Below are 14,309 nucleotides of genomic sequence, written 5' to 3' on the forward strand. Positions count from 1 at the left end.
TGTTGGTAATAATTGAATTACAATTGTAAATTTGGTTTTAAAGAAATGAAAACTATAACAAAGGGAATATTTAGCGCCTCCTATCGAGTAACTGTAAAATTTCACAAAAAATAAGCCTCAGTTGTTGAATCTTATAAAAGCAAAAACCCAATTAAACTTAACCATTTTCGCTCATTCTCTGAATTTGTTTTCCTTGTTTGGATCAATTAATTATTTTGTTTAAATTTAAATTTAACATCCAAAAATTCAACAGTAAATTATCATCATGGGTGTTCCTAAATTTTATCGTTGGATGTCTGAAAGGTATCCCTGCTTAAACCAGGTTGTCCGTGAAAGTGAGGTAAGGTTTCACAATGTCTTCCTTTTTCCATTGTGTGAATTTTATTTTGTTTACCCTTTTCAATTATTTGGTATTGAATTTGATTCCAAATTTAAGCAAAATTACCATTAACTTTTTTATATTCTGTCCGATATCTGTGGCTTAAGCATCTAATCAGTTTATTGACCTCATTGACCAATTTTATTCCTTTGATTTTCTCTTTCTGATAAAGCAACTAAAAATGATCTATGCATCACCTTGTTTACCTTATCTTAATGCATTATTTTGTATCTTTCCCCCCGATCTGTTTGCTTTTTTTTCTTTAGATACCTGAATTTGATAATTTATATTTAGATATGAACGGTATTATTCACGCCTGTTCCCATCCAAACGACGAGGATGTCCACTTTAGGCTTCCTGAAGAGGTTATGGTTAAAGATATTTTTAAGTATATCGAGGTTCTTTTCAATATTATTAAACCACGTAAAATTTTTTTCATGGCTGTTGATGGAGTTGCACCTCGAGCAAAGATGAATCAACAAAGAGGACGTCGTTTCAGATCCGCAAAAGATGCTATCACAAGAGAAACAGAAGCACAAAATAAAGGAGAAGTATTGCCTAAAGAAGCACGATTTGATTCAAATTGTATCACACCAGGTACTGATTTTATGGCAAGACTTCAAAAGCATTTGGAATACTTTGTTGCTTCCAAAATTTCTAATGACGAACTCTGGAAAAATGTCAAAGTCATTCTTTCTGGTCACGAAACTCCTGGTGAAGGTGAACACAAAATAATGGATTTTATTCGCACTCAAAGATCACTACCCGACTATGATGCTAATACACGGCATTGTCTTTATGGTCTCGATGCTGACTTAATCATGCTTGGGATGTGCTCACATGAACCCTATTTTGCATTACTACGTGAAGAAGTTAAATTTCGCCGAAGGAAGGAGAAAGAGCCAACGTTTCATGTTAATCCTGAAGCAATTAATTTTCATTTACTTCATCTCTCACTTTTACGAGATTATCTTGATCATGAATTCTCATCTCTCAAAAAATCTTTACCATTTGACTATGACCTGGAATGTATTATTGATGACTGGGTTCTCATGGGTTTTCTTTGTGGTAATGATTTCATTCCTCATCTGCCTCATTTTCATATTGGTAAAAATGCTCTCACCACATTGTACAAAGTATACATGGATGTTTTACCTAGTTGTAATGGTTACCTCAATCACCAAGGAAAACTCAATCTACAAAATTTTCAAAAGTTTCTCCATAAATTATCTGAAATTGACGTAGAAAATTTCAATGAAATGAACGCTGACTTTAAGTATCTAGAATCTAAATCAAGTCGATTTAAATCTCCTAAAAAATTGGTACGATACGAAGAATGTGATGGAATTATTGGAGAGTCATTGGAGTCAGGGAATGATGATGATTCTAATTTAATTGATTTAGGCTCAGAAGAAGCTTCAGATGCTGAAGAGGAAGATGAATTGTCGATTTCCGAAGAAGATGATACTCTAGAAGATGAATTTATAATGCATAAAAGAGATTATTATCGGACTAAAATGCATTACGATGATGTTACTCCTGCAGTTTTGAAAGAACAAGCATATTGTTATATCAAGGCCATCCAGTGGAATCTACATTATTATTACGATGGTTGCCCGTCATGGTCTTGGTATTATCCTCATCATTATGCACCTTATATTTCCGACGTTAAAAGCTTTGAAAATATTGATCTCACTTTTGACCTTGGTCAACCTTTTAAACCGTTTGAACAACTGTTAGGAGTTTTACCTGCAGCAAGCAAAGAATTTTTACCCAAACCGTATCAGAGACTAGTTACGGATGAAAGTTCACCATTAAAAGATTATTATCCGGAAGAATTTGAACTTGACTTAAATGGTAAAGTTAATAGTTGGGAAGCTGTTGTTGTAATACCGTTTATAGATGAAGAAAAGTTGTTGAATGCTGCTCGTTCTTGTGAGTCACAATTATCAGAAAGAGAGAAAAGAAGGAATTGCCATGGTCCTCATTTATTGTTCACGTATTCAAAAGATCATCAGGAGCCTGTGCCCTCAACTCTACCTGGTTTCTTGCCTGATATAGAAGTGAGTCATGCAAAGTTGGTAAAAGTCAATAAAGATGCCTACAATATTCCAATGAATCAGATCAGGAAAGGTTTACTACCTGGTATCGATCCTGATGTTTATACTCCAGGTTTTCCAACTCTCCGTACTATGGAACATACTGCTCGTTTAGAAAAAGCAAATATAAGGGTTTTTGAAATGCCCTCATCTGGATACAGCATTTTGGTCGATTTAACACCTAAACCAGAAGTTACTTTAAAATCTCTACTCAGTGATTACCTTGGCAAAACAGTTTACATTAATTGGCCTTTCCTTGTTGAAGCGAAGATTTGTAAAATATGTGATGGTGAAAAAATATTTAGTTATAACAGTGTAGGCCAGAGTGAATCCAGAGCACTAAGAGATAAAGAGAAGAAAGAAATTGATTCGCAAGTGAAAACAATCGCAGAAAGTCTAAAAAACCGACGTGGTATACATTTACCTCATTTTGATTTCATTCTGTATTGTAAACCTTTGACTGGATGTAAGTACAACTTGGGATCTAATGGTGTGGTTTCTCTTGATAAGCAATGGTCACCCGTAGAGAATTGTGTCCCTTTACCTATGGCTATTAAGGATCTTCCGATAAGGTTAAGCAGCTACGAGAGGACTAAAAAGCTCGATGAATTGTTCCCTGTTGGATCTAAATGTTTTATTCTTAATGAACAATATTATGGAGATCTTGCTGATATTATTGAAGTTCAAAAGAAAACAAACAAAGTCAAAGTAATGATACAAAGAGTAGCTGAACCTGATTTGATTGAAGTTAAAAATCGATCTTATGAACTGATGAGCAAAGAATACATGACTAATCACGCGTTAGCTCAGAGGTTGAGCGTTAACCCGTGTATTGTTTCGAGATTAACTGGGACAGTTATGGTAGAGAAAGCCAACGGAAATAAAGTTAATATTGGCCTTAACTTAAAATTCAATACAAGACGAGAATATGTGCCTGGTTACTCTCAAAGGCGTGATGAAACTTGGTTATTTTCATGGAAAACTTTAAAACTCATGGAAGAGTACAATTCTAAATTTCCTGAACTTTTTATTAATTTAAGTAGACTTGCGGACCAAAAACGTTTCCAACCTGAACAAATCTTTAATGGACCTAATCCGTAAGATTTATTTTTATCTATATTTTTCCATCTTTTATCTATTAATAACAAAAATGTAAAATGTTTTATTTTGACAGCGAGGCAAAAATATCTGAGGTCGCAGCTTGGTTGAAAACTTTGCCTTATCAAAATGCTCGACGAATGAAGTTTGATACTGAAGCACTTGACGAGGTTGTTGTCAAATGTATTGAAGATGTATTAGACGCGCACAAAGTAAGTTAATACAAAATCCTAAATCACTTACCTTTTAAAACCATTTATATTTTAATATAATTTTATATTACATTATTTATTAGGTTTTTGCCAATCAATATGAACCGATAACGTTAGTTTATTCCACAAATCAACTTTATCGTCCAGCCAATATTATTGGCCACTCACCGCCTGATCCTAACGCCACGTTTAATCTATTTGATCGTGTGGTAAATGTTCGAGAAGGAATTTCAGTTCCTCTTGGTGCAAGAGGAGTCATCATTGGTAAAACTAAGGACAAGCAAGATGATGATACTTATCTGTGTGATATAGTCTTTGATGAATCTTTTATTGGAGGAATGAGTTACAATTGCAGTGCTGGACGTGGTTATCGACTCCATCCTTACAACTTGATCAACATATCTTACAGGAAAAAGAAAGGCAGCTATGGGGTTCGGGAAGATTTTGATATGGCTCCTATTCAACCTACAAAAATTGACCAGCGAGATAAAAAAGCGCGTCAAAAAGCTTCTCCTGGCTTTAAAAAGCTGATCAATCTGTCTCCTAACCGTAACCATGAAAGACATGACTATTCAAATAGACGTGAATATAATGATCAAGGAAATCAAAGCTATACTCATCACAATTACAGTGACCATCGAAATAATAAACAAGTGATTTCTTCTCCAATACAAATTAATCATTCACCAAAATCACTATTCCAAAGTCCACGTGAATCCAACAACAGTGCTTTTACATCGCTTTGGAATAAAATTAGAAATCAAGAAGGTTCTCCACCTGAAGAAAGTGCTAGTCATATGGTTACTGCTTCATCGGTTTCTCCATCTTTACCCAAATCTAATATGACTGGAAATGATCTTGTCGAAATGTGCAAAAATATGGAATTGAAACAAACAGAAAATCGAAAATCAGCTAGAGCCAAGCTCGACGAATGGTGTTTAGCAAAATTTGGCAGTAAGCCTGTTTATGATATTTCTCGTGTTGGACCAGGTCATATTATTCTTCCTTTTGTGAAAGTAATTTTGCCCAATAAGGATGAGTTTGGCTTTCCATCTAACTCATATGAATCATCTGACAAAATGTTTGAAGCCTGTGCCGCATTGGCCCTCCGTTCGCTGAAAATAGATGATTCCAGTATTGATTTGAGTCTTATCGCGCCTCCAGTTTTACCACCTCCTCCTCTTAAATGGTTTGAACAAGATAAATCAAGGCCGATACCTGAATCATTTGTTGCTGAGAATCACCAGTTACTTAATAGAGCAAAAGAGGAACAAAAAACTAAACAGTCTACCTCACGTTCCCCGCTCAATCAACAATACCAGCACCCATATCAAAATCCGCATCAAAATTCATACCAACAGCAACAACCGCATCAGCAACAACCGCATCAGCAACAACCGCATCAGCAACAACAGCCCCAGCAACAGCAACATCAACAACCGCATTTTACTCACCACCAGAATAACCATTATCAGGCACAAACCCATCATAATCGCAACACGAGAAATGGTCAACATCGAGGCAATCAACAGTTTGAAGGACCCATTATGACTAATAGACCTGTTGCCATGTCACGACCTTTCTCGATGCAACCTTTTTCATCCAAACCTCATCCTCAGAGGCCAGAAACATCTTATGGTGAACAGCAACAACAGCAGCAAATCTATCGACCATTTCCACGACAAATGACAGGACCTCGGCCAAACAAGTTCATACCATTGCAAGTTGAAAGAAACAAGCAATCTCCCCGTGAATCACAATTAAGTTACAATGCGAAACGAATTCAGGATGCAAAACGAGCACTTGCTCAGGAAAATAGGGCCGAGCATATCAAAAACGAAATGATTGATCATAGCCCGCGATTATCTGAGCATACTGAAAGTGGTAGAAAGTCTATAAGCCGTCGTCGAAGTCGAGTTATGGTAGGCATTGGATCAAAACCTGAGCCCGCGGAGTAAGGAAATGAAAAACATCTATTTGGTGAATATTTGTCTCATCTGATTGCATTTCCAATAAAATTTGAATTGAAGGTTTGAATAATTTTGTTTCTAAATAATATTATTCCCATATTTTATTATTATGTATAGTGTTGACAATAAGGCTAATCCAATGTTGAATCAAAATCGTGGAGTTGATAAGATGAAAGCAAGATAATATATGTAATGATTAATCTCATTAGAGAGGATTAAATTATATTAATATTTTAGTCAAGTATTATTATTATAAAGAATGAAAAGTGCATTGAAACATGTACACAATCGGTTGAAAGAAACAAGTTAAGGCAGATTTTTGAATAAAATACTCACAATTCCTAGAAATGTACATAAAAATTTAATCTGTTGAAAATTGTCGAATTGAAATAACAGAAGAAAACATTTCTATATCATTGTTGTAAACGTTATAAATACTGAAAATATTACAGTATGTTTCATTCTCTATCGGTGTTATTATGACTTCAACTGGCATATTGTGACTTATCCTGCCTGATTCATGTCAAATGTTTCCGATCTGCTTGAATCAATCGGCTAGTATTGATTTAGTTTGGATTTCTCGTCATTCTATTATAAAATATGAATGATTTAAAGATTATGTCCGAATTTTCATCCAAAAAGGATTTCACCTGTGAATTCAAATGTAAAATAAAGCTTCTCGATGATGAAGAAGTGTTAGATGTGATTTTGCTTCAAACGTCTTATTTATTGCTGGAAATGGCTTGTTCCTACGTGTGTCGCTAAACAAATCAAAGGACTCAGCCCTGTTGTTTTTTGTTTTAGGGTTAAATTTTACCCTGCCGATCCTATTCGATTGAAAGAAGAGGTTACTCGGTACTTTGTATTCATGCAACTCCGACGTGATTTACTTCATGGACGACTTCAGTGCTCTTCAAATGAGCTTCCTCTTTTAATGGCGTATATAATACAATGTAAGTATTATTTTCACATATCCGTCAATTCATTTTTAGTGAAAAGTCATTCCATCTTGATAGCTTTCACAGATTTAGTCTTGCAAGCAGCACCTTTTTCCTTCATTTTCCAACAAATACTTGGACCATATCTCTTGTGATTTTATTGTATTACATTTGTGGTTCGCTTGGTAAAACGAGAAAAAGAAACATAAAAATAATTTGACAAGTTATTTTAAATATTATCAATTCCAGTGTTTATGCAACAACATGCTTTAACCTTAGAAACCAAAATTGCATGCTGTAACTCACAGTAAACTATCACAAGGCATTACAAGTGTGGACAGTCCTATTGTTACAGCCAGTAAATAAACATCAATCGATTATAATCGGTGAAAAATATCGATATAATCGCCGATTTGATTTAAAGAGGTACAGTAATCGCAGAAACAGCAGTTATTGTTTTTATGTTTTGACTTACTCTTTATTCCTTTGTATTGTTTTTATTAATTACATCATGAATAAAGAAGAGATACAAACTCAACGTAAATCGTGGGAGTTGGAATACCATTGGCAATTAAGGAGTACTTTTATGAATATTCACTGTGATGCTTTTCCTAAGGACAAGTTATTATGTTTGGCCCAAGCATTTGTTAATGTTGAAACTCTTGGAGTCCAATATAGTCAAGATCTTATGGAGGAGATACAGAAACTGACAGAAAATTTTCCCAATCTTTCCAAGTACCAAACTATTAAAGCAGAAGGAGATATGGAGGATGCAGAACGGAAACAAGAAAAGAAGAACTCTTTAAAGTGTTCAAAATATGCAAGGAATCATCAACAAGCATATAAGCTCAATGAATTGTTCCCTGTTGGATCTAAATGTTTTATTCTTAATGAACAATATTATGGAGATCTTGCTGATATTATTGAAGTTCAAAAGAAAACAAACAAAGTCAAAGTAATGATACAAAGAGTAGCTGAACCTGATTTGATTGAAGTTAAAAATCGATCTTATGAACTGATGAGCAAAGAATACATGACTAATCACGCGTTAGCTCAGAGGTTGAGCGTTAACCCGTGTATTGTTTCGAGATTAACTGGGACAGTTATGGTAGAGAAAGCCAACGGAAATAAAGTTAATATTGGCCTTAACTTAAAATTCAATACAAGACGAGAATATGTGCCTGGTTACTCTCAAAGGCGTGATGAAACTTGGTTATTTTCATGGAAAACTTTAAAACTCATGGAAGAGTACAATTCTAAATTTCCTGAACTTTTTATTAATTTAAGTAGACTTGCGGACCAAAAACGTTTCCAACCTGAACAAATCTTTAATGGACCTAATCCGTAAGATTTATTTTTATCTATATTTTTCCATCTTTTATCTATTAATAACAAAAATGTAAAATGTTTTATTTTGACAGCGAGGCAAAAATATCTGAGGTCGCAGCTTGGTTGAAAACTTTGCCTTATCAAAATGCTCGACGAATGAAGTTTGATACTGAAGCACTTGACGAGGTTGTTGTCAAATGTATTGAAGATGTATTAGACGCGCACAAAGTAAGTTAATACAAAATCCTAAATCACTTACCTTTTAAAACCATTTATATTTTAATATAATTTTATATTACATTATTTATTAGGTTTTTGCCAATCAATATGAACCGATAACGTTAGTTTATTCCACAAATCAACTTTATCGTCCAGCCAATATTATTGGCCACTCACCGCCTGATCCTAACGCCACGTTTAATCTATTTGATCGTGTGGTAAATGTTCGAGAAGGAATTTCAGTTCCTCTTGGTGCAAGAGGAGTCATCATTGGTAAAACTAAGGACAAGCAAGATGATGATACTTATCTGTGTGATATAGTCTTTGATAAATCTTTTATTGGAGGAATGAGTTACAATTGCAGTGCTGGACGTGGTTATCGACTCCATCCTTACAACTTGATCAATATATCTTACAGGAAAAAGAAAGGCAGCTATGGGGTTCGGGAAGATTTTGATATGGCTCCTATTCAACCTACAAAAATTGACCAGCGAGATAAAAAAGCGCGTCAAAAAGCTTCTCCTGGCTTTAAAAAGCTGATCAATCTGTCTCCTAACCGTAACCATGAAAGACATGACTATTCAAATAGACGTGAATATAATGATCAAGGAAATCAAAGCTATACTCATCACAATTACAGTGACCATCGAAATAATAAACAAGTGATTTCTTCTCCAATACAAATTAATCATTCACCAAAATCACTATTCCAAAGTCCACGTGAATCCAACAACAGTGCTTTTACATCGCTTTGGAATAAAATTAGAAATCAAGAAGGTTCTCCACCTGAAGAAAGTGCTAGTCATATGGTTACTGCTTCATCGGTTTCTCCATCTTTACCCAAATCTAATATGACTGGAAATGATCTTGTCGAAATGTGCAAAAATATGGAATTGAAACAAACAGAAAATCGAAAATCAGCTAGAGCCAAGCTCGACGAATGGTGTTTAGCAAAATTTGGCAGTAAGCCTGTTTATGATATTTCTCGTGTTGGACCAGGTCATATTATTCTTCCTTTTGTGAAAGTAATTTTGCCCAATAAGGATGAGTTTGGCTTTCCATCTAACTCATATGAATCATCTGACAAAATGTTTGAAGCCTGTGCCGCATTGGCCCTCCGTTCGCTGAAAATAGATGATTCCAGTATTGATTTGAGTCTTATCGCGCCTCCAGTTTTACCACCTCCTCCTCTTAAATGGTTTGAACAAGATAAATCAAGGCCGATACCTGAATCATTTGTTGCTGAGAATCACCAGTTACTTAATAGAGCAAAAGAGGAACAAAAAACTAAACAGTCTACCTCACGTTCCCCGCTCAATCAACAATACCAGCACCCATATCAAAATCCGCATCAAAATTCATACCAACAGCAACAACCGCATCAGCAACAACCGCATCAGCAACAACCGCATCAGCAACAACCGCATCAGCAACAACAGCCCCAGCAACAGCAACATCAACAACCGCATTTTACTCACCACCAGAATAACCATTATCAGGCACAAACCCATCATAATCGCAACACGAGAAATGGTCAACATCGAGGCAATCAACAGTTTGAAGGACCCATTATGACTAATAGACCTGTTGCCATGTCACGACCTTTCTCGATGCAACCTTTTTCATCCAAACCTCATCCTCAGAGGCCAGAAACATCTTATGGTGAACAGCAACAACAGCAGCAAATCTATCGACCATTTCCACGACAAATGACAGGACCTCGGCCAAACAAGTTCATACCATTGCAAGTTGAAAGAAACAAGCAATCTCCCCGTGAATCACAATTAAGTTACAATGCGAAACGAATTCAGGATGCAAAACGAGCACTTGCTCAGGAAAATAGGGCCGAGCATATCAAAAACGAAATGATTGATCATAGCCCGCGATTATCTGAGCATACTGAAAGTGGTAGAAAGTCTATAAGCCGTCGTCGAAGTCGAGTTATGGTAGGCATTGGATCAAAACCTGAGCCCGCGGAGTAAGGAAATGAAAAACATCTATTTGGTGAATATTTGTCTCATCTGATTGCATTTCCAATAAAATTTGAATTGAAGGTTTGAATAATTTTGTTTCTAAATAATATTATTCCCATATTTTATTATTATGTATAGTGTTGACAATAAGGCTAATCCAATGTTGAATCAAAATCGTGGAGTTGATAAGATGAAAGCAAGATAATATATGTAATGATTAATCTCATTAGAGAGGATTAAATTATATTAATATTTTAGTCAAGTATTATTATTATAAAGAATGAAAAGTGCATTGAAACATGTACACAATCGGTTGAAAGAAACAAGTTAAGGCAGATTTTTGAATAAAATACTCACAATTCCTAGAAATGTACATAAAAATTTAATCTGTTGAAAATTGTCGAATTGAAATAACAGAAGAAAACATTTCTATATCATTGTTGTAAACGTTATAAATACTGAAAATATTACAGTATGTTTCATTCTCTATCGGTGTTATTATGACTTCAACTGGCATATTGTGACTTATCCTGCCTGATTCATGTCAAATGTTTCCGATCTGCTTGAATCAATCGGCTAGTATTGATTTAGTTTGGATTTCTCGTCATTCTATTATAAAATATGAATGATTTAAAGATTATGTCCGAATTTTCATCCAAAAAGGATTTCACCTGTGAATTCAAATGTAAAATAAAGCTTCTCGATGATGAAGAAGTGTTAGATGTGATTTTGCTTCAAACGTCTTATTTATTGCTGGAAATGGCTTGTTCCTACGTGTGTCGCTAAACAAATCAAAGGACTCAGCCCTGTTGTTTTTTGTTTTAGGGTTAAATTTTACCCTGCCGATCCTATTCGATTGAAAGAAGAGGTTACTCGGTACTTTGTATTCATGCAACTCCGACGTGATTTACTTCATGGACGACTTCAGTGCTCTTCAAATGAGCTTCCTCTTTTAATGGCGTATATAATACAATGTAAGTATTATTTTCACATATCCGTCAATTCATTTTTAGTGAAAAGTCATTCCATCTTGATAGCTTTCACAGATTTAGTCTTGCAAGCAGCACCTTTTTCCTTCATTTTCCAACAAATACTTGGACCATATCTCTTGTGATTTTATTGTATTACATTTGTGGTTCGCTTGGTAAAACGAGAAAAAGAAACATAAAAATAATTTGACAAGTTATTTTAAATATTATCAATTCCAGTGTTTATGCAACAACATGCTTTAACCTTAGAAACCAAAATTGCATGCTGTAACTCACAGTAAACTATCACAAGGCATTACAAGTGTGGACAGTCCTATTGTTACAGCCAGTAAATAAACATCAATCGATTATAATCGGTGAAAAATATCGATATAATCGCCGATTTGATTTAAAGAGGTACAGTAATCGCAGAAACAGCAGTTATTGTTTTTATGTTTTGACTTACTCTTTATTCCTTTGTATTGTTTTTATTAATTACATCATGAATAAAGAAGAGATACAAACTCAACGTAAATCGTGGGAGTTGGAATACCATTGGCAATTAAGGAGTACTTTTATGAATATTCACTGTGATGCTTTTCCTAAGGACAAGTTATTATGTTTGGCCCAAGCATTTGTTAATGTTGAAACTCTTGGAGTCCAATATAGTCAAGATCTTATGGAGGAGATACAGAAACTGACAGAAAATTTTCCCAATCTTTCCAAGTACCAAACTATTAAAGCAGAAGGAGATATGGAGGATGCAGAACGGAAACAAGAAAAGAAGAACTCTTTAAAGTGTTCAAAATATGCAAGGAATCATCAACAAGCATATAAGCTCAATGAATTGTTCCCTGTTGGATCTAAATGTTTTATTCTTAATGAACAATATTATGGAGATCTTGCTGATATTATTGAAGTTCAAAAGAAAACAAACAAAGTCAAAGTAATGATACAAAGAGTAGCTGAACCTGATTTGATTGAAGTTAAAAATCGATCTTATGAACTGATGAGCAAAGAATACATGACTAATCACGCGTTAGCTCAGAGGTTGAGCGTTAACCCGTGTATTGTTTCGAGATTAACTGGGACAGTTATGGTAGAGAAAGCCAACGGAAATAAAGTTAATATTGGCCTTAACTTAAAATTCAATACAAGACGAGAATATGTGCCTGGTTACTCTCAAAGGCGTGATGAAACTTGGTTATTTTCATGGAAAACTTTAAAACTCATGGAAGAGTACAATTCTAAATTTCCTGAACTTTTTATTAATTTAAGTAGACTTGCGGACCAAAAACGTTTCCAACCTGAACAAATCTTTAATGGACCTAATCCGTAAGATTTATTTTTATCTATATTTTTCCATCTTTTATCTATTAATAACAAAAATGTAAAATGTTTTATTTTGACAGCGAGGCAAAAATATCTGAGGTCGCAGCTTGGTTGAAAACTTTGCCTTATCAAAATGCTCGACGAATGAAGTTTGATACTGAAGCACTTGACGAGGTTGTTGTCAAATGTATTGAAGATGTATTAGACGCGCACAAAGTAAGTTAATACAAAATCCTAAATCACTTACCTTTTAAAACCATTTATATTTTAATATAATTTTATATTACATTATTTATTAGGTTTTTGCCAATCAATATGAACCGATAACGTTAGTTTATTCCACAAATCAACTTTATCGTCCAGCCAATATTATTGGCCACTCACCGCCTGATCCTAACGCCACGTTTAATCTATTTGATCGTGTGGTAAATGTTCGAGAAGGAATTTCAGTTCCTCTTGGTGCAAGAGGAGTCATCATTGGTAAAACTAAGGACAAGCAAGATGATGATACTTATCTGTGTGATATAGTCTTTGATAAATCTTTTATTGGAGGAATGAGTTACAATTGCAGTGCTGGACGTGGTTATCGACTCCATCCTTACAACTTGATCAATATATCTTACAGGAAAAAGAAAGGCAGCTATGGGGTTCGGGAAGATTTTGATATGGCTCCTATTCAACCTACAAAAATTGACCAGCGAGATAAAAAAGCTTCCTTTGGCTATAAAAAGCTGATCAATTTGTCTCCTTCCTGTAAACATGAGAGACATCAGCCCTCTAATAGACATAATCACGCAGATGAAGTTGAACACATCGATCTAGAGAATCAAATCTATAACCGTCACAATTATGGTGATCATACAATCACCAAAAGAGTGGTTTCTTCCTCCATACAAAGTAACATGTCAACAAGATCACTATTCCAAAGTCCACGGGAATCTAACAGCAGTGATTTTTCATCCCTTTGGAATAAAATCAGGAATCATGAAGATTCTCAACCCGAAGAAAGTGCTAGTCATATGGATACAACTGCATCGACTGCTGCATCTTTGGCCAAAGCTAATATGATTAACAATGAACTCGTCGAAATGTACAAAAATATGGAATTGAAACAAACAGAAAACCTTAAATCGCTAAAATTAGATGATACGAGTATTGATTTAAGTCTTATCCAGTTTCCAGTATTACCACCACCTCCTCCTAAATGGTTTGAAAAAGATGAAACAAGCCCGATACCTGAAGCATTAGTTGAGAATCATCAGATATTTAATAGAGTAAAAAAGGCACAAAAAAATAAATTATCTGCCTCAAATTTGACAAACCAGCAACAACAGCAAAAAACGAATCGAAATTCAAACACACAGCAACTTTATCTACCATTTCCACGACAAATACAAGGACCGAGGCCGAACAAGTTCATTCCATTGCAAGTTGAAAGAAACAAGCAAAAACTCGATGATTCTTTCGCAAAACGATCATCAGTTCCTCATGATAATAAGACCGAACATCGTAAAAACGAAATGGCTATACAAAACAGGCGATCATCTAAACATACTGAGAGTGCTAAAAAGTCCGTCAAGCGTCGTGAAAGTCGAATTATGGTTGGAATTGGATCAAAACCTGAAGCTGCAGAACAGGAAAATTTAATATTATTTGAATGATCAATATTTGTCTCAGCTAATTGCATTTACAATAAAACACATGAAGATTTGAATAAACTTGTTATCAAAATATTATTCCAATAGCGTCTGTAGTGTTGAAGATGAGGCTTATCCGTGGTTGAATCAGTATG

At 34.8% G+C, this 14,309-nt stretch overlaps 2 protein-coding genes across 2 annotated transcripts; both read left to right on the forward strand.

Annotated features, from left to right (window-relative positions):
* The first annotated feature begins 177 nt into the window (after window positions 1–177).
* LOC107368142 (uncharacterized) lies at window positions 178–10,308 on the forward strand. Its single transcript, XM_089267448.1, has 7 exons — window positions 178–340; window positions 646–3,575; window positions 3,653–3,788; window positions 3,872–5,743; window positions 7,121–8,040; window positions 8,118–8,253; window positions 8,337–10,308. The coding sequence occupies exons 1-7, from the start codon at window positions 266–268 to the stop codon at window positions 10,224–10,226; spliced, it is 7,959 nt and encodes a 2,652-aa protein (XP_089123574.1). The 5' UTR covers window positions 178–265; the 3' UTR covers window positions 10,227–10,308.
* A 1,300-nt stretch (window positions 10,309–11,608) lies between these two features.
* LOC149094279 (uncharacterized) lies at window positions 11,609–14,235 on the forward strand. The gene is made up of 3 exons (XM_089268390.1): window positions 11,609–12,520; window positions 12,598–12,733; window positions 12,817–14,235. The coding sequence occupies exons 1-3, from the start codon at window positions 11,688–11,690 to the stop codon at window positions 14,176–14,178; spliced, it is 2,331 nt and encodes a 776-aa protein (XP_089124516.1). The 5' UTR covers window positions 11,609–11,687; the 3' UTR covers window positions 14,179–14,235.
* The last annotated feature ends 74 nt before the right edge of the window (window positions 14,236–14,309 follow it).

This window comes from Tetranychus urticae, chromosome 2 (assembly GCF_039701765.1).
Source record: "Tetranychus urticae isolate SD_2017Ah chromosome 2, NJAU_TeUrti_SD_1.0, whole genome shotgun sequence".
NCBI lineage: Eukaryota > Metazoa > Arthropoda > Arachnida > Trombidiformes > Tetranychidae > Tetranychus > Tetranychus urticae.